Below are 21,977 nucleotides of genomic sequence, written 5' to 3'. Positions count from 1 at the left end.
CTGCGGGTTTACATAGGGGCAGCTGTAAAACCGCTGCAGAATCCGCAGAAAGTAGTGACATGCTGCGGAATGTAAACCGCTGCGTTTTCGCGTGGTTTTTTCCGCAGCATATGCACTGCGTTTTTGGTTTCCCATAGGTTTACATTGTAATGTAAACTCATGGGAAACTGCTGTGGACCCGCAGCTGCAGAAACGCTGCGGATCCGCAGCAAAATCTGCATCGTGTGCACATACCCTAAGGCCGGCTTCACACTCAGCGTATGAAAATACGGTCCGTATATTACGGCCGTAATACGCTGAAAAGTCCCAAAAATAGTGGTCCGTAGCTCCTCCGTAGGCAGGGTGTGTCAGCGTTTTTTGCGCATGGCATCCTCCGTATGTAATCCGTATGGCATCCGTACTGCGTGGTTTTCTCGCAGGCTTGCAAAACCAACATACCGCTATAGAAGTGATCCATGTGTCCCAAAAAGAAAAAAAATATATATATATACTGTATATATATATATATATATATATATATATATATATGTCAGTAGACACATATATGTATATATATTAATATTTTTTCCAGCGTTATACAGCTTGAAAGCCGGTAATTCAATTACCGGCTTTTTCTTTCTCCTTCCTAAAACCCGACATGATTTGAGACATGGTTTACATACAGTAAACCATGTCTTCTCTCCTTTTTTTTGCAGATTCCACACTACTAATGTCAGTAGTGTGTATCTGCAAAATTTGGCCGTTCTAGCTAGTAAATTAAAGGGTTAAATGGCGGAAAAAATTGGTGTGGGCTCCCGCACAATTTTCTCCGCCAGAGTAGTAAAGCCAGTGACTGAGGGCAGATATTAATAGCCTGGAGAGGGTCCACGGTTATTGCCCCCCCCCCGGCTAAAAACATCTGCCCCCAGCCACCCCAGAAAAGGCACATCTGGAAGATGCGCCTATTCTGGCACTTGGCCACTCTCTTCCCATTCCCGTGTAGCGGTGGGATATGGGGTAATGAAGGGTTAATGCCACCTTGCTATTGTAAGGTGACATTAAGCCAAATTAATAATGGAGAGGTGTCAATTATGACACCTATCCATTATTAATCCAATTGTAGTAAAGGGTTAAATAAAACACAAACACATTATTTAAAATTATTTTAATGAAATAAAAACAATGGTTGTTGGGAGTATTTTATTCTACGCCCAATCCAGTCACTGAAGACCCTCGTTCTGTAAGTAAAAAAACATAATAAACCAACAATATCCTTACCCTCCGCAGATCTGTAACGTCCAACGATGTAAATCCTTCTGAAGGGGTTAAAACATTTTACAGCAAGGAGTTCCGCTAATGCAGGCTGCTCCTTGCTGCAAAACCCCGGTGAATGAGGCTAAATATAGATCAATGATCTATATTTAGCTTCATTTGCGGTGAGGCGCCCTCTGCTGGATGTTCATAGATCGTGGGAACTTACCTAGAAAGCTCCCAGGCTTTCTAGGTAACAACAACCATTGTTTTTATTTCATTAAAATAATTTTAAATAATGTGTTTGTGTTTTATTTAACCCTTTACTACAATTGGATTAATAATGGATAAGTGTCATAATTGACACCTCTCCATTATTAATTTGGCTTAATGTCACCTTACAATAGCAAGGTGGCATTAACCCTTCATTACCCCCATATCCCACCACTACACGGGAATGGGAAGAGAGTGGCCAAGTGCCAGAATAGGCGCATCTTCCAGATGTGCCTTTTCTGGGGTGGCTGGGGGCAGATATTTTTAGCCAGGGGGGGGCCAATAACCGTGGACCCTCTCCAGGCTATTAACCCCTTACCGACATCGGACGTACTATACCGTCCGATGCCGGCTCCCCTGCTTTGATGCAGGGCTCCGCGGTGAGCCCGCACCAAAGCCGGGACATGTCAGCTGTTTTGAACAGCTGACATGTGCCCGTAATAGGCGCGGGCAGAATCGCGATCTGCCCGCACCTATTAACTAGTTAAATGCCGCTGTCAAACGCAGACAGCGGCATTTAACTACCGCTTCCGGCCGGGCGGCCGGAAATGACGTCATCGCTGACCCCCGTCACATGATCGGGGGTCGGCGATGCTTGTGAATGGTAACCATAGAGGTCCTTGAGACCTCTATGGTTACTGATTGCCCGTCGCTGTGAGCGCCACCCTGTGGTCGGCGCTCACAGCACACGTGCAATTCTGCTACATAGCAGCAATCAGCAGATCGCTGCTATGTAGCAGAGCCGATCGTGCTATGCCTGCTTCTAGCCTCTCATGGAGGCTATTGAAGCATGGCAAAAGTAAAAAAAAAAAGTTTAAAAAAATGTGAAAAAAATAAAAAAAACATAAAAGTTTAAATCACCCCCCTTTCGCCCCAATCAAAATAAATCAATAAAAAAAATATCAAATCTACGCATATTTGGTATCGCCGCGCTCAGAATCGCCCGATCTATCAATTAAAAAAAAGTATTAACCTGATCGCTAAACAGCGTAGCGGGAAAAAAATTCGAAACGCCAGAATTACGTTTTTTTGGTCGCCGCGACATTGCATTAAAATGCAATAACGGGCGATCAAAAGAACGTATCTGCACCGAAATGCTATCATTAAAAACGTCATCTCGGCACGCAAAAAATAAGCCCTCAACCGACCCCAGATCACGAAAAATGGAGACGCTACGAGTATCGGAAAATGGCGCCATTTTTTTTTTTTAGCAAAGTTTGGAATTTTTTTTCACCACTTAGATAAAAAATAACCTAGACATGTTTGGTGTCTATGAACTCGTAATGACCTGGAGAATCATAATGGCAGGTCAGTTTTAGCATTTAGTGAACCTAGCAAAAAAGCCAAACAAAAAACAAGTGTGGGATTGCACTTTTTTTGCAATTTCACCGCACTTGGAATTTTTTTCCCGTTTTCTAGTACACGACATGCTAAAACCAATGATGTCGTTCAAAAGTACAACTCGTCCCGCAAAAAATAAGCCCTCACATGGCCAAATTGACGGAAAAATAAAAAAGTTATGGCTCTGGGAAGGAGGGGAGCGAAAAACGAACACGGAAAAACGAAAAATCCCCTGGTCATGAAGGGGTTAATATCTGCCCTCAGTCACTGGCTTTACTACTCTGGCGGAGAAAATTGCGCGGGAGCCCACGCCAATTTTTTCCGCCATTTAACCCTTTATTTTAAGAGCTAGAACGGCCAAATTTTGCAGATACACACTACTGACATTAGTAGTGTGGAATCTGCAAAAAAAATGGAGAGAAGACATGGTTTACTGTATGTAAACCATGTCTCAAATCATATCGGGTTTAGGAAGGAGAAAGAAAAAGCCGGTAATTGAATTACCGGCTTTCAAGCTGTATAGCGCTGGAATAAATATTAATATATATACATATATGTGTCTCACTGACATATATATATATATACCTATTCTATGTGTACACATTTATTCTACCTATTGGACTGGAAGCTGTCAGTGTGATTTTACTGTACACCGCACTGAATTACCGGATTTTCTCTCTAACACCGCTGCGTATTTCTCGCAAGTCACACTGCTTGTCCGTGTGTAATCCGTATTTTTCACGCTTCCATAGACTTTCATTGGCGTATTTCTTGCGCAGTACGGTGACAAACGCAGCATGCTGCGATTTTGTACGGCCGTAGAAAGCCGTATAATACTGATCAGTAAAATACGGCAGATAGGAGCAGGGGCATAGAGAATAATTGTGCCGTATTTTTTGCGAGTTTTACGGACGTAGTTTCTGCGCTCTTACGTCCGTAAAACTCGCAAGTGTGAAGCCGGCCTAATAGTCCGAAATAATGAAATATCATAATAATTGTTATGGAATAAAGAGATCAGTAGGTCATATGGGACATAAAAATTGTACCAATAAAATCTGCCTTCCCACAATTGGATTGACAGAAAATGTAAAAATGTTATGGCTCTCAGAAAGTGGCAACAAACCAGGGAGGCAAATAGAGCATGCCGCGATTTTGTTTCCTCAGACCACTTGGTTCGAGGAAAAAAAAATCCGACGTGTGCACTGCCTCATTGATTAACATTGGTCCGAGTGCGATTTGATATTTTGACGGAATCCACTCGGACTGAAACTATTGTCATCTGCATGAGCCCTCATTTTCAGACTGGGTACCTTTTTTTATCAGAATATAAAAGTTTATGGTACAACGAAAAATGTGCTAAATAGGTTTTGATTTGTGATGAGCGAACGTGCTCGCATAAGAAGTTATCAGAGCATGCTCGTTTGCTAACCAACTGTCTTTGGCATGCTCAAACATATATTTCGAGCACGCCAAAGACCCTCGGTTAGCACCCAAGCATGCTCTGATAACTTCTTATTAGTGATGAGTGAATATACTCGTTACTCGAGATTTCCCGAGCACGCCGGGTGTTCTCTGAGTATTTTTTAGTGCTCGGAGATTTAGTTTTCATCGCCGCAGCTGAATGATTTACATCTGTTAGCCAGCATAAGTACATGTGGGGGTTGCCTGGTTGCTAGGGAATCCCCACATGTAATCAAGCTGGCTAACAAATGTAAATCATTCAGCTTAGGTGAGGAAAACTAAATCTCCGAGCACTAAAAAATACTTGGAGGTCACCTGAGCGTGCTCGAGAAATCTCGAGTAACGAGTATATTCGCTCATCACTACCTCTTATCCAAGCCCGTTTGCCCATCACTAGTTTTTATCTGTAATAAAAATAAGTTTTAGGGTATGTGCACACGTCAGGATTTTTAGCGTTTTTTTTTGCGGAATTTCGCTATAAAAATGCTATAATTAAAAAAAAAAACGCTATTATGCATCCTATCATTTAGAATGCATTCCGGATTTTTTGTGCAGATGTAAGCGTTTTTTTCCGCAAAAAAAATGCTTACTGCTAAAAATCCGGACATGCTCTATCTTTTTCCGGAATTTTTGCGGATTTCTAAGCCAAAATGACATTCCGGAAAAGAAAAAAAAAATCAGCAAAAATTCCGTAAAAAATCCCGCGCAATTTCCGCGCAAAAAAAAACGCGGATTTCTGGCAGAAATCTCAGGATTTTGTCAGGAAAAAATCCTGACGTGTGCACATACCCTTACACTACATTTCAATAACCTTTAATTTAGCAAATAACCACTTTACCTCAAGAAATGCCACTCCATCATTCCTCAGCAGCACTGACGCCTCCATGCGATGCTTTTCCAGCTTTTGCAGGTGGCTTTGTAGACGCAGAACATGCTCTTCTGCCTGTGTCTGTGCCACAATCTTTTCACAGTCCACGGCCTCTACAGCCAGAATGTGGCATTCCATCAAAGTCTTTTGCACTTGATTAAATTTCCCTGTCATTCCGGACACAATCTTTTCATAACAATCCTACAGGGTAGTGAAACGAAAAAGGTTATAAAAGAAGGGCGGACATCACTGTTTTTAGCAAAGCTTTTGGATTTCTAGCATATCTCCAGACACGTGAAATTTTCCATCTGAATTCTAATGTTTAGTCTCCCTGGGAATTCCCACAACCTGAGGTAAATCCCTCCAAGATAATGCCTTTCCATATGTCCTCTTAGGTCACGTAGAAACGTTAAGTATTTGATGAGGTTTTTACCTCAGTATTCGTAAGCCAAAACCAGGAGTGGGTGATACATGCAGAAGTGGTGATGTGTCTCTATTAGGCCACATGCACACGTTCAGTATTTGTTCAGTATTTTACCTCAATATTTGTAAGCCAAAATCAGGAGTGGAACAATCAGAGAAACAGTATAATAGAAAAACATCACCACTTCTGTGTTACTTGCCCTGTCCGGGTTTTGGCTTAGGCTACGTTCACATTAGCGTTGCGCCGCCCTGCGTTTTGCGACGCGTGCGTCGTTTTTGACGAAAATCGGACGCACAGAAAATGCAACTTGTTGCATTTTCTTGCGTCCGACGCTAGCGTCGGAAACGACGCATGTGGCGAAAAACGCCACCCAAAAAACGCACGCGTCCCCTATGTTAAACATAGGGGCGCGTCGCCGCTGCGTCGCCGCTGCGTCGCCGACGCAACAGCGGCGCAACGCTAATGTGAACGTAGCCTTACAGATACTGAGGTAAAAAACTCACCAAATACTCAACGTGTGCACGTGTCCTAAGGGTATGTGTACACGATGCACATGTGGAAAAAAGGGAATCCAGCTCCATGAGATAAAATCACAACTTTAAAGGTATGTGCACACGTCCGGATTTTTAGCGTTTTTTTTGCGGAATTTCGCCATAAAAACGCTATAAATCCACTGAAAAAACACTAACATTATGCATCCTATCATTTAGAATGCATTCCGCATTTTTTGTGCATATGTTAGCGTTTTTTTCTGCAAAAAAAAACGCATACCGCAAAAAATCCGGACATGCTCTATCTTTTTGCAGATTTTCTGCGGATTTCCTATCAAAATGGACATTCCGGAAAAATCCGCACAAATTCTGCAAAAAATCAGCGCAAAAAACGCGTCAAAAACGCGCAAATTCCGTGAGAAATCCGCACGAAAAAAGCACGCGGATTTCTGGCAGAATTCTCCGGATTTTGTCAGGAAAAAATCCTGACGTGTGCACATACCCTAAGGGCTTGTTTCCATTTGCGAGAAACACATCCGTGTCTCGCATGTGGAAACGAAGCTCTGGTGACGGCACTCCAGAGCGGAGCGTGCGGCCGCATAGCAACACATGGAGCCGCACGCTCCGCTCCGGAGTGTCGGCAACAGAGCTTCGTTTCCACATGCGAGACACGGACGTATATCTCGCAAGTGGAAACAAGCCCTAAAGGCTGCCGTCACACTAGCAGTATTTGGTCAGTATTTTACCTCAGTACGTATAAGCCAAAGCCAGGAGAGGAACAATCAGAGGAAAAGTATAATAAAAACATATGCACCATTTCTGCATTTATCACCCACTCCTGGTTTTGGCTTAGGCTGTGTGCACACGGTGCAGATTTTTTGCATTTTTTTCGCGATAAAAACGCTATAAAACCGCAAAAAAAACAGCATACACTATGCATCCCATCATTTAGAATGAATTCCGCAATTTTTGTGCACATGATGCGATTTTTTCCGCGAAAAAAACGTATCGCGTAAAAAACGCAGCATGTTCATGAATTTTCCGTTTTTTTTTTGCGGATTTCCCACTATCAAATGCATTGAGAAATGTCCGGAAAAAAACGCATCAAAAACGCACCAAAAATGCAGTAAAAACGCGCAAAAAACGCATGCAGATTTCTTGCAGAAAATTTCAGGTTTTTTTCAGGAATTTTCTGCAAGAAATCCTGAACTTGTGCACATAGCCTTACAAATACTGATGTAAAATACTGACCAAATACTGCTAGTGTGACGGCAGCCTAATAGTATTCATTTAAAATAGAAATAGGCTATAAGACATACAAAAACCGGATATACCGGAAGGAGAGTGCCTGTGTACACTGTATGCGTTTCGAACACACAAGTGCGTACAGTTTACACAGGCACTCTCCTGTGCTTTTGTATGTCTTAGGCCGGTTTCACATGTCAGTGTCTCCGGTACGTGAGGTGACAGTTTCCTCACGTACCGGAGACAAAGACACACATCTGTTCAGATGTCAGTGATTTTTTGCGGATCGTGTCTCTGTGTGCCAAACAAGGAGACATGTCAGTGTTCGTGGGAGCGCACGTATTACACGGACCCATTAAAGTCAATGGGTCCGTGTAAAACACGTACCGCACGCGGACATTGTCCGTGTGCAGTCCGTGTGCCGTGCAGGGGACAGCGCTACATTAAGCGCTGTCCCCCCCCACTGGTGCTGAATCCGCGATTCATATCTTCCCTGCAGCAGCGTTTGCTGCATAGAAGATATGAATAGTAGTGTTTAAAATAAAGATCTATGTGCCCCCCGCCCTCCCACCCCCTGTGCGCCCCCCCGCTGTTCTGAAAATACTCACACGCCTCCCTCGTTGGCTGTCGCTGCTTCCTGGTCTGGCCGCATCTTCTCCTGTATGCGGTCACGTGGGGCCGCCGATTACAGTCATGAATATGCGGCTCCACCTCCCATAGGGGTGGACCCGCATATTCATTACTGTAATCGGCGGCCTCACGTGACCGCATACAGGAGAAGCTGCGGCCAGGAGAGGAAGCAGCGCCGGCGAGGGAGCGAGCCGGGTGAGTATTTTCTGAACAGCGGGGGATGGGGGGGGAGGGGCGCACAGGGGGTGGGGGGGCGCACAGGGGGTGGAAGGGCAGGGGGAAGATAGATCTTTATTTTAAACACTATTATTCATATCTTCCCTGCAGCAAACGCTGCTGCAGGGAAGATATGAATCGCGGATTAAGTACGATGCAGGGGACAGCGCTAAACTTTAGCGCTGTCTCCTGCACGGTGCGTGTGGTACCCAGTGGGCACACGGGCGGCACACTTGTGCCGCACGTGTGCCACACTGATGTGCCACGTGAGCACACGGACACGGATAACTCCAGTACCGATTTTATACGGTACTGGAATTATCTGGACGTGTGAAACCGGCCTTATAGCCTATTTCTATTTTAAATGAATACTATTCGGCTGGGATCACACATACGCGAGATACGGCCGAGTCTCGCAGGTGAAAACCCAGCACTGGCGCCGGCACTCCATGTATTGCGGCTCCATGTATTGCTATGCATCTGCATGCTCCGCTGCGGAGTGCCAGCGCCAGAGCTGGGTTTTCACCTGCGAGACTCGGCCGTATCTCGCGTATGTGTGATCCCGGCCTTAAAGTTAAGTGATTTTATATCTTGGAGCTGGATTCCCTTTTTTCCACATGTGCATCTCTAGGTGTCTGGCAGAGACGTGAATCCGTGCTCAAGATTTCCTGGACTCATAAGCAAATTGTCTCTTCAGAGAGGAAGAGAACTAGAACTCTAGTGCCACCTATTGGAAGTAGCAATCCTAACAGTCAATGTCGACCCTTTAGCGAGCCTTGTCACATGACTTCGGATGATAGCCAAACCAGAATCTCAATTTGCAGACACAGAATTGAGATTCTGGTTTGTCTATTATCCTAAGTCATGTTAAGGGTCGACATTGACTGTTTGCTACTTCCAATAGGTGGCACTAGAGTTCTTGTTCTCTTCCTCTCTGAAGAGACAATTTGCATATTTCCCAGAGGAGCATTGCGGCTTTAAGTCTCCTCACCTCGACATGCTTATCATGCCACTCTCCGCAAGGAGAAACGATGCTTCTTGGATCCTGGACTCATAAGGAAATTCATCTAAAGGGTGAGCTGAATATACCGTACCTTTTTTTCTGCATGTGCACACGATGCCAATTTCTGGCAGATTTTGCCTGAAATGTGCCAGAAAAAGTGCTCAATAAACGTTAAAAATAATGAACACATCCACGGCAATGTCAAAATACTTGCTGTGTTCAGTCCTTTTCAGTTTTTTTTAACTGATTTAGGCTGTGAATGCTGTAAAGTGGCTAAAAAGAAGCGAACTGTTCATTCTTTACACTACTTTATATATACCGTATATTCTCACGTATTAACCGAGTTTTTCAGCACATTTTTTTGTGCTGAAAACGCCTCCCTTGGCTTATACTCGAGTGAACTACAAATGAATAGCCCTGAAATATATGGAGGACCATATGCAACTCAAAAAATTTATAGAACAGACAAAGTCCTCCAACACAAATTCTCAAAATGAATAAATAATTTTACTAATTTACATAATTTTAAGAACCATTAAAAAATTGGAAATGCAAGCTAACCATACAAGTGATGGAAAAAAACAAACACTGGACATGAAGAATACTATATTTGTGCCCTGACAGAGTATATCACATCATGAAACACATTTTTCAACTGGAAATACAGTATAGGTAAACAAGATCAATACATACAAAATAAAGTGCATAATGCAAAATAGTTGAATGGTGTACAGGGATGCAAGGTACCGGTTTAAAAAAGATAGTCATGCACAATTAGAGGTAGAGTGGGGCAAAAAAGTATTTAGTCAGCAATAGTGCAAGTTCCACCACTTAAAAAGATGAGAGGCGTCTGTAATTTACATCATAGGTAGACCTCAACTATGGGAGACAAACTGAGAAAAAAAAATCCAGAAAATCACATTGTCTGTTTTTTTAAAAATTTATTTTGCATATTATGGTGGAAAATAAGTATATGGTCAGAAACAAAATTTAATCTCAATACTTTGTAATATATCCTTTGTTGGCAATGACAGAGGTCAAACGTTTTCTGTAAGTCTTCACAAGGTTGCCACACACTGTTGTTGGTATGTTGGCCCATTCCTCCATGCAGATCTCCTCTAGAGCAGTGATGTTTTTGGCTTTTCGCTTGGCAACACGGACTTTCAACTCCCTCCAAAGGTTTTCTGTAGGGTTGAGATCTGGAGACTGGCTAGGCCACTCCAGGACCTTGAAATGCTTCTTACGAAGCCACTCCTTCGTTGCCCTGGCGGTGTGCTTTGGATCATTGTCATGTTGAAAGACCCAGCCACGTTTCATCTTCAATGCCCTTGCTGATGGAAGGAGGTTTGCACTCAAAATCTCACGATACATGGCCCCATTCATTCTTTCATGTACCCGGATCAGTCGTCCTCGCCCCTTTGCAGAGAAACAGCCCCAAAGCATGATGTTTCCACCACCATGCTTTACAGTAGGTATGGTGTTTGATGGATGCAACTCAGTATTCTTTTTCCTCCAAACACGACAAGTTGTGTTTCTACCAAACAGTTCCAGTTTGGTTTCATCAGACCATAGGACATTCTCCCAAAACTCCTCTGGATCATCCAAATGCTCTCTAGCAAACTTCAGACGGGCCCGGACATGTACTGGCTTAAGCAGTGGGACACGTCTGGCACTTCAGGATCTGAGTCCATGGTGGCGTAGTGTGTTACTTATGGTAGGCCTTGTTACATTGGTCCCAGCTCTCTGCAGTTCATTCACTAGGTCCCCCCGCGTGGTTCTGGGATTTTTGCTCACCGTTCTTGTGATCATTTTGACCCCACGGGGTGGGATTTTGCGTGGAGCCCGAGATTGAGGGAGATTATCAGTGGTCTTGTATGTCTTCCATTTTCTAATTATTGCTCCCACTGTTGATTTCTTCACTCCAAGCTGGTTGGCTATTGCAGATTCAGTCTTCCCAGCCTGGTGCAGGGCTACAATTTTGTTTCTGGTGTCCTTTGACAGCTCTTTGGTCTTCACCATAGTGGAGTTTGGAGTCAGACTGTTTGAGGGTGTGCACAGGTGTCTTTTTATACTGATAACAAGTTTAAACGGGTGCCATTACTACAGGTAATGAGTGGAGGAAAGAGGAGACTCTTAAAGAAGAAGTTACAGGTCTGTGAGAGCCAGAAATCTTGATTGTTTGTTTCTGACCAAATACTTATTTTCCACCATAATATGCAAATAAATTGTTAAAAAAAACAGACAATGTGATTTTCTGGATTTTTTTTTCTCAGTTTGTCTCCCATAGTTGAGGTCTACCTATGATGTAAATTACAGACGCCTCTCATCTTTTTAAGTGGTGGAACTTGCACTATTGCTGACTGACTAAATACTTTTTTGCCCCACTGTATATCTACCTATTTATATAATACTAGATGGTGGCCCGATTCTAACGCATCGGGTATTCTAGAATATGTATGACAGAACTTGTTCAGTAAACATAAACGTAGCATATAACAGCCCACATAGCATATAGCACACCCCATGTAACATATAGCACAGCCACGTAGCATATAACAGCCCACGTAGTATAAAGCACAGCCATGTAGTATATAACAGCCAAGTAGTATATAGCACAGCCACGTAGCATATAGCAAAGCCACGCAGTATATAACACAGCCTACATAGCATATAACAGCCCACGTAGTATATAGCACAGCCACGTAGCATATAGCACAGCCATGTAGTATCTAACACAGCCCACGTAGCATATAACACAGCCCACGTAGTGTTGTGAATTCTGCTTTTGGGTTCCTGTTATGAGAGGTAATTCAGTACCACAATGGACATAGAGGTCAGCGCACATACAGTGACCTGGCAATAACCCAAAAAACAAGAACGAGCTCTGAGACGTGGGAACTCTGTTGACCGCAATCCCTAATCCTCTCCAACCACACTAAAGGCAGCCGTGGATTGCGCCTAACGCTCCCTATGCAACTCGACACGGCCTGAGAAACTAGCTAGTCTGAAGATAGAAAATAAGCCTACCTTGCCTCAGAGAAATACCCCAAAGGAAAAGGCAGCCCCCACATATAATGACTGTGAGTTAAGATGAAAAGACAAACGTAGTGATGAAATAGATTTAGCAAAGTGAGGCCCAACTTTCTGAACAGAGCGAGGATAGGAAAGGTAACTTTGCGGTCAACACAAAACCCTACAAAAACCACGCAAAGGGGGCAAAAAGACCCTCCGTACCGAACTAACGGCACGGAGGTACACCCTCTGCGTCACAGAGCTTCCAGCAAGCAGAAAAAAACAAATTGACAAGCTGGAAAGAAAAAAAACAGCAAACAAATAGCAAAGAGTAACTTAGCTATGCAGAGCAGCAGGCCACAGGAACGATCCAGGAGGAAACAGGTCCAATACTAGAACATTGACTGGAGGCCAGGATCAAAGCACTAGGTGGAGTTAAATAGAGCAGCACCTAACGACTTCACCACATCACCTGAGGAAGGAAACTCAGAAGCCGCAGTACCACTTTCCTCCACCAACGGAAGCTCACAGAGAGAACCAGCCGAAGTACCACTTGTGACCACAGGAGGGAGCTCTGCCACAGAATTCACAACAGTACCCCCCCTCTTGAGGAGGGGTCACCGAACCCTCACCAGAGCTCCCAGGACGACCAGGATGAGCCATATGAAAGGCACGAACAAGATCGGGAGCATGGACATCAGAGGCAAAGACCCAGGAATTATCTTCCTGAGCATAACCCTTCCACTTAACCAGATACTGGAGTTTCCGCCTTGAAACACGAGAATCCAAAATCTTCTCCACAATATACTCCAACTCCCCCTCCACCAAAACCGGGGCAGGAGGATCAACAGATGGAACCATAGGTGCCACGTATCTCCGCAACAATGACCTATGGAATACGTTATGTATGGAAAAAGAATCTGGAAGGGTCAGACGAAAAGACACAGGATTAAGAACCTCAGAAATCCTATACGGACCAATAAAACGAGGTTTAAACTTAGGAGAGGAAACCTTCATAGGAATATGATGAGAAGATAACCAAACCAAGTCCCCAACCCAAAGTCGGGGACCCACACAGCGTCTGCGATTAGCGAAACGTTGAGCCTTCTCCTGGGACAAAGTCAAATTGTCCACCACATGAGTCCAAATCTGCTGCAACCTGTCCACCACAGTATCCACACCAGGACAGTCCGAAGACTCAACCTGCCCTGAAGAGAAACGAGGATGGAACCCAGAGTTGCAGAAAAACGGTGAAACCAAGGTAGCCGAGCTGGCCCGATTATTAAGGGCGAACTCAGCCAAAGGCAAAAAGGACACCCAGACATCCTGATAAGCAGAAACAAAGCATCTCAGATATGTTTCCAAGGTCTGATTGGTTCGTTCGGTCTGGCCATTAGTCTGAGGATGGAAAGCCGAGGAAAAAGACAAGTCAATGCCCATCCTACCACAAAAGGCTCGCCAAAACCTCGAAACAAACTGGGAACCCCTGTCAGAAACGATATTCTCTGGAATGCCATGCAAACGAACCACATGCTGGAAAAACAATGGCACCAAATCAGAGGAGGAAGGCAATTTAGACAAGGGTACCAAATGGACCATCTTAGAGAAGCGATCACAGACCACCCAAATGACTGACATCTTTTGAGAGACGGGAAGATCTGAAATAAAATCCATAGAGATATGTGTCCAAGGTCTCTTCGGGACCGGCAAGGGCAAAAGCAACCCACTGGCATGAGAACAGCAGGGCTTAGCCCGAGCACAAATCCCACAGGACTGCACAAAAGTACGCACATCCCGCGACAGAGATGGCCACCAAAAGGATCTAGCCACTAACTCTCTGGTACCAAAGATTCCAGGATGACCAGCCAACACCGAACAATGAACCTCAGAGATAACTTTATTCGTCCACCTATCAGGGACAAACAGTTTCTCCGCTGGGCAACGATCAGGTTTATTAGCCTGAAATTTTTGCAGCACCCGCCGCAAATCAGGGGAGATGGCAGACACAATTACTCCCTCTTTGAGGATACCCGCCGGCTCAGATACACCCGGAGAGTCGGGCACAAAACTCCTAGACAGAGCATCCGCCTTCACATTTTTAGAGCCCGGAAGGTATGAAATCACAAAGTCAAAACGGGCAAAAAACAACGACCAACGAGCTTGTCTAGGATTCAACCGCTTGGCGGACTCGAGATAAGTCAAGTTCTAATGATCAGTCAAGACCACCACGCGATGCTTAGCTCCTTCAAGCCAATGACGCCACTCCTCGAATGCCCACTTCATGGCCAGCAACTCTCGATTGCCCACATCATAATTTCGCTCAGCAGGCGAAAACTTCCTGGAAAAGAAGGCGCATGGTTTCATCACCGAGCAATCAGAACTTCTCTGCGACAAAACAGCCCCTGCTCCAATCTCAGAAGCATCAACCTCGACCTGGAACGGAAGCGAAACATCTGGTTGACACAACACAGGGGCAGAAGAAAAACGACGCTTCAACTCTTGAAAAGCTTCCACCGCAGCAGAAGACCAATTGACCACATCAGCACCTTTCTTGGTCAAATCGGTCAATGGTTTAGCAATACTAGAAAAATTGCAGATGAAGCGACGATAAAAATTAGCAAAGCCCAGGAACTTTTGCAGACTTTTCAGAGATGTCGGCTGAGTCCAATTATGGATGGCTTGGACCTTAACAGGGTCCATCTCGATAGTAGAAGGGGAAAAGATGAACCCCAAAAATGAAACCTTCTGAACACCAAAGAGACACTTTGATCCCTTCACAAACAAAGAATTAGCACGCAGGACCTGAAACACCGTTCTGACCTGCTTCACATGAGACTCCCAATCATCCGAGAAGATCAAAATGTCACCTAAGTACACAATCAGGAATTTATCCAGGTACTCTCGGAAGATGTCATGCATAAAGGACTGAAACACTGATGGAGCATTGGCAAGTCCGAACGGCATTACTAGATACTCAAAATGGCCCTCGGGCGTATTAAATGCAGTTTTCCACTCATCGCCTCGCTTAATACGCACAAGATTATACGCACCATGAAGATCTATCTTGGTGAACCAACTAGCCCCCTTAATCCGAGCAAACAAATCAGATAACAATGGCAAGGGGTACTGAAATTTAACCGTGATCTTATTTAGAAGGCGGTAATCAATACAAGGTCTCAGTGAACCATCCTTCTTGGCTACAAAAAAGAACCCTGCTCCTAATGGCGACGATGACGGGCGAATATGCCCCTTCTCTAAAGACTCCTTCACATAACTCCGCATAGCGGCGTGCTCAGGCACAGATAAATTAAACAGTCGACCTTTTGGGAATTTACTACCAGGAATCAAATCGATAGCACAATCACAATCCATATGCGGAGGTAGGGTATCGGACTTGGGCTCATCAAATAAATCCCGGTAATCAGACAAGAACTCAGGAACCTCAGAAGGGGTGGATGACGAAATAGTCAGAAATGGGACATCACCATGTACCCCCTGACAACCCCAGCTGGACACAGACATGGATTTCCAATCTAATACTGGATTATGGACTTGTAGCCATGGCAACCCCAACACGACCACATCATGCAGATTATGCAACACCAGAAAGCGAATAACCTCCTGATGTGCAGGAGCCATGCACATGGTCAGCTGGGTCCAGTACTGAGGCTTATTCTTGGCCAAAGGCGTAGCATCAATTCCTCTCAATGGAATAGGACACTGCAAGGGCTCCAAGAAAAACACACAACGCCTAGCATACTCCAAGTCCATCAAATTCAGAGCAGCGCCTGAGTCCACAAATGCCATGACAGAATATGATGACAAAGAGCAGATCAAGGTAACAGACAGAAGAAATTTTGACTGTACCGTACCAATGGTGGCAGACCTAGCGAACCGCTTAGTGCGCTTAGGACAATCAGAGATAGCATGAGTGGAATCACCACAGTAGAAACACAGCCCATTCAGACGTCTGTGTTCTTGCCGTTCAACTCTGGTCAAAGTCCTATCGCACTGCATAGGCTCAGGTTTAAGGTCAGGTAATACCGCCAAATGGTGCACAGATTTACGCTCGCGCAAGCGTCGACCGATCTGAATGGCCAAAGACATAGACTCATTCAGACCAGCAGGCATAGGAAATCCCACCATGACATCCTTAAGGGCTTCAGAGAGACCTTTTCTGAAAATAGCTGCGAGCGCACCTTCATTCCACTGAGTGAGTACGGACCACTTTCTAAATTTCTGACAATATACCTCTATTTCATCCTGACTCTGACACAGAGCCAGCAAATTCTTCTCTGCCTGATCCACAGAATTAGGCTCATCGTACAGCAATCCGAGCGCCAGGAAAAATGCATCGATATTACTTAATGCAGGATCTCCTGACGCAAGAGAAAATGCCCAGTCCTGAGGGTCGCCACGCAAAAAAGAAATAACGATCCTAACTTGTTGAACTGGGTCACCAGAGGAGCGAGGTTTCAAAGCCAGAAATAGTTTACAATTATTTTTGAAACTCAGAAATTTAGTTCTATCTCAAAAAAACAAATCAGGAATAGGAATTCTCGGTTCTAACATAGAATTCTGAACCACAAAGTCTTGAATACTTTGTACTCTTGCCGTGAGCTGATCCACACATGAAGACAGACCTTTAATGTCCATTGCTACACCTGTGTCCTGAACCACCCAAATGTCTAGGGGAAAAGAAAAAGGCAAAACACAGTGCAAAGAAAAAAAAAATGGTCTCAGAACTTCTTTTTTCCCTCTATTGAGAATCATTAGTACTTTTGGCCTCCAGTACTGTTATGAGAGGTAATTCAGTACCACAATGGACATAGAGGTCAGCGCACATACAGTGACCTGGCAATAACCCAAAAAACAAGAACGAGCTCTGAGACGTGGGAACTCTGCTAACCGCAATCCCTAATCCTCTCCAACCACACTAAAGGCAGCCGTGGATTGCGCCTAACGCTCCCTATGCAACTCGGCACGGCCTGAGAAACTAGCTAGCCTGAAGATAGAAAATAAGCCTACCTTGCCTCAGAGAAATACCCCAAAGGAAAAGGCAGCCCCCACATACAATGACTGTGAGTTAAGATGAAAAGACAAACGTAGAGATGAAATAGATTTAGCAAAGTGAGTCCCAACTTTCTGAACAGAGCGAGGATAGGAAAGGTAACTTTGCGGTCAACACAAAACCCTACAAAAACCACGCAAAGGGGGCAAAAAGACCCTCCGTACCGAACTAACGGCATGGAGGTACACCCTATGCGTCCCAGAGCTTCCAGCAAGCAGAAAAAAACAAATTGACAAGCTGGAAAGAAAAAAACAGCAAACAAATAGCAAAGAGTAACTTAGCTATGCAGAGCAGCAGGCCACAGGAACGATCCAGGAGGAAACAGGTCCAATACTAGAACATTGACTGGAGGCCAGGATCAAAGCACTAGGTGGAGTTAAATAGAGCAGCACCTAACGACTTCACCACACTACCTGAGGAAGGAAACTCAGAAGCCGCAGTACCACTTTCCTCCACCAACGGAAGCTCACAGAGAGAACCAGCCGAAGTACCACTTGTGACCACAGGAGGGAGCTCTGCCACAGAATTCACAACAGGTTCCCTCCAGTGGTTGTAGGTGGGAATGCAGTTGTCTCTGAGTCGCAGTCCTGGCCAGGTGTATCTGCTGATTGCAGTTCTGACTGGGATATTTAGGTGTGCAGGATTCTTTAGTCCTTGCCAGTTGTCAATGTTTCTTGTGAAGTGTTGGATCTCTTTCTGGCTTCTCCTGCTTAGCTGCCAATTCAGCAAAGATAAGTGTCTGTTTCTTTTTCTGTGGCACACATGCAGTGTGCTTATTTTCTGTGCTATTCATTTGTTTTCTCTTGTCCAGCTTAGACTGTGTCAGTGTTTTCTCAGTCTTGTTGGATTCTCTGGAGTTGCAGATATACGCTCAACATCTTTAGTTAGATGGTGGAGTTTTTGTATTTTCAGCTATGGATATTTTTGGAAGGATTTTAATACTGACCGCTTAGTATCCTGTCCTAGCCTTTCCTATTTTAGCTAGCGTGGCCTCTTTTGCTAAATCCTGTTTCCTGCCTGCGTGTGTCTTTTCCTCTACTACTCACAGTCATTATTTGTGGGGGGCTGCCTATTCTTTGGGGTTCTGCTCTGAGGCAAGGTAGAATTCCTATTTCCATCTATAGGGGTATTTAGTCCTCCGGCTGTGTCGAGGTGTCTAGGTTTTGTTAGGCACACCCCACGGCTACTTCTAGTTGCGGTGTTAAGATCAGGGTTTGCGGTCAGTATAGTTACCACCTACTCCAGAGAAAGTTCTATGCGGCTCCAAGGTCACCTGATCATAACAGTACAACTGGCCCATAATGAGTTAAATGCATCTCAGAAGGGAAGAAAGGTATTGAGCCATTTTTTTTTCTTCAGTCTACTTTGTCTTCTCCTCCCTCTTTATCTCTGGGTGGCTGAAGAGCCTTGTGCTAGCATGAATGCTCAGGAATTAGCTTCTCGTGTAGACCAGCTTGCTGCTAGGGTACAGGGTATTTCTGATTATATTGTTCAGACTCCTGTCTTAGAAACGAAGATTCCTACTCCTGATTTGTTTTTTGGTGACAGGTCCAAATTTTTGAGTTTTAAAAACAACTGTAAACTGTTTTTTGCTTTGAGACCTCGATCCTCCGGTAATTCCATTCAGCAGGTTAAAATCGTCATCTCTCTGCTGCGTGGCGACCCGCAGGATTGGGCGTTTTCCCTGGAATCTGGGAATCCGGCTTTGCTTAATGTAGACTCCTTTTTTCAGGCTTTAGGATTATTATATGATGAACCTAATTCTGTGGATCAAGCTGAGAAGACCTTGTTGGCCCTGTCTCAGGGTCAAGAGGCGGCAGAATTGTATTGTCAGAAATTCAGAAAATGGTCTGTGTTGACTAAATGGAATAATGATGCTTTGGCGGCAATTTTCAGAAAGGATCTTTCTGAATCCGTTAAAGATGTTATGGTGGGGTTACCCACGCCATCCGGTCTGAGTGATTCTATGTCTCTGGCCATTCAGATTGACAGGCGCTTGCGGGAGCGCAGAACTGTGTGCGCTGTGGCGTTATCCTCAGAGCAAATTCCTGAGCCAATGCAGTGTGATAGGATTCTGTCTAGAACGGAACAACAAGGTTTCAGACGTCAGAATAGGTTGTGTTATTATTGTGGCGACGCTTCTCATGTTATTTCTGTCTGCCCTAAGGGGACAAAGAGGATCGCCAGTTCAATTACCATCAGTACTGTACAACCTAAATTTGTGTTATCTGTGTCCTTGATCTGCTCATTGTCATCATTTTCTGTCATGGCGTTTGTGGATTCAGGCGCCGCCTTGAACTTAATGGACTTCCAAGCGTTGTGGTTTTCCCTTGCAGCCTTTGCAGAACCCTATTCCTTTAAAGGGCATTGATGCTACACCCTTGGCTAAAAATAAGCCCCAGTTTTGGACACAGGTGACCATGCGCATGGCGCCAGCCCATCAGGAAGATTGTCGATTTCTGGTGTTGCATAATTTGCATGATGCTATCGTGCTGGGTTTTCCGTGGTTGCAGGTACATAATCCTGTGTTGGATTGGAAGTCCATGTCTGTGACTAGTTGGGGTTGTCAGGGGGTTCATAATGATGTTCCTTTGATGTCAATCTCCTCTTCTTCCTCTTCTGAAATTCCAGAGTTTTTGTCTGATTTTCAGGATGTATTCGATGAGCCCAAGTCCAGTTTCCTTCCACCGCACAGGGACTGCGATTGTGCTATTGACTTGATTCCAGGCTGTAAGTTTCCTAAGGGTTGACTTTTCAACCTGTCTGTGCCTGAACATACTGCCATGCGGAGCTATATTAAGGAGTCTTTGGAGAAAGGGCATATTCGAGCATCTTCTTCACCGTTGGGAGCGGGGTTCTTTTTTGTTGTTAAAAAAGATGGTTCCTTGAGACCCTGTATTGATTATCGCCTCTTGAATAAGATTACGGTCAGGTTTCAATACCCTTTACCTTTGCTTTCCGATTTGTTTGCTAGGATTAAGGGAGCTAGTTGGTTTACGAAGATTGACCTTCGGGGGGCATATAATCTTGTTTGTATTAAGGGTGGTGAATGGAAAACTGCATTTAACACGCCCGAAGGCCATTTTGAATACCTTGTGATGCCATTCGGACTCTCTAATGCTTCATCTGTTTTTCAGTCCTTCATGCATGATATCTTCCGGACTTATCTTGATAAATTCTTGATTGTATACCTGGACGATATTTTGATTTTTTCCGATGATTGGGAGTCTCATGTGCAACAGGCCAGGATGGTATTTCAGATCCTTCGTGACAATGCTTTGTTTGTGAAAGGGTCTAAGTGTCTCTTTGGGGTGCAGAAGGTTTCTTTTTTGGGCTTTATTTTTTCTCCCTCGTCTATAGAGATGGATCCGGTTAAGGTTCAAGCCATTCATGATTGGATTCAGCCCACATCCGTGAAGAGCCTTCAGAAATTTTTGGGTTTTGCAAATTTTTATCGCCAATTCATTGCTAATTTTTCCAGCGTGGTTAAACCCTTGACCGATTTGACGAAGAAAGGTGCTGATGTTCTTAGGTTCACTGTTCTGTGTTGGCTGGTCATCCTGGTATTTTTGGTACCAGAGACTTGGTTGGTAGGTCCTTTTGGTGGCCTTCTTTGTCGCGTGATGTGCGTTCTTTTGTGCAGTCCTGTGGGACTTGTGCGCGGGCCAAGCCTTGTTGTTGTTCCTGTGCTAGTGGGTTGCTTTTGCCATTGCCAGTCCCTGAGAGGCCCTGGACGCATATTTCGATGGATTTTATTTCTGATCTTCCGGTCTCCCAGAAGATGTCTGTTATCTGGGTTGTTTGTGACCGGTTCTCTAAGATGGTTCATTTGGTGCCTTTGCCTAAATTGCCTTCCTCTTCAGATTTGGTTCCATTGTTTTTTCAGCATGTGGTTCGTTTGCATGGTATTCCGGAGAATATTGTGTCCGACAGAGGTTCCCAGTTTGTTTCTAGGTTTTGGCGGGCCTTTTGTGCTAGGCTGGGCATTGATTTGTCTTTTTCTTCTGCATTTCATCCTCAGACAAATGGCCAGACCGAGCGAACTAATCAGACTTTGGAGACTTATTTGAGATGCTTTGTGTCTGCTGATCAGAATGATTGGGTGGCCTTTTTGCCATTGGCCGAGTTTGCCCTTAATAATCGGGCTAGTTCGGCTACTTTGGTTTCGCCTTTCTTTTGTAATTTTGGTTTTCATCCTCGTTTTTCTTCTGGGCAGGTTGAGCCTTCTGACTGTCCTGGTGTGGATTCTGTGGTTGACAGGTTGCAGCAGATTTGGGCTCATGTGGTGGACAATTTGGTGCTGTCTCAGGAGGAGGCTCAACGTTTTGCTAACCGTCGTCGGTGTGTTGGTTCCCGGCTTCAGGTTGGGGATCTGGTCTGGTTGTCTTCCCGTCATGTTCCTATGAAGGTTTCTTCCCCTAAGTTTAAGCTTCGGTTTATTGGTCCTTATAAGATTTCTGAGATTATTAATCCGGTGTCTTTTCGTCTGGCGCTTCCGGCCTCTTTTGTTATCCATAATGTCTTCCATAGATCTTTATTGCGGAAATATGTGGTGCCCGTTGTTCCCTCTGTTGATCCTCTGGCCCCTGTGTTGGTTGATGGAGAGTTGGAGTATGTGGTTGAGAAGATTTTGGATTCTCGTTTTTCGAGGCGGAGGCTTCAGTACCTTGTCAAATGGAAGGGTTATGGCCAGGAGGATAATTCTTGGGTTT

At 44.6% G+C, this 21,977-nt stretch overlaps 1 protein-coding gene across 1 annotated transcript in view; it reads right to left on the bottom strand.

Moving 5' to 3' along the window:
- The window catches only part of TRIM65 (tripartite motif containing 65), a 102,487-nt gene that overhangs the window by 57,625 nt on the left and 22,885 nt on the right, over window positions 1-21,977 (bottom strand). Inside the window, exon 3 of the mRNA XM_069752055.1 lies at window positions 5,144-5,374. Within this exon, the coding sequence (XP_069608156.1) occupies window positions 5,144-5,374 (231 nt within the window). The remainder of the gene's footprint in view (window positions 1-5,143; window positions 5,375-21,977) is intronic.

This window comes from Ranitomeya imitator, chromosome 2 (genome assembly GCF_032444005.1).
Source record: "Ranitomeya imitator isolate aRanImi1 chromosome 2, aRanImi1.pri, whole genome shotgun sequence".
In the NCBI taxonomy this organism is placed as follows: Eukaryota; Metazoa; Chordata; class Amphibia; order Anura; family Dendrobatidae; genus Ranitomeya; species Ranitomeya imitator.
This window is presented reverse-complemented; position numbering and strand designations above follow the sequence as displayed.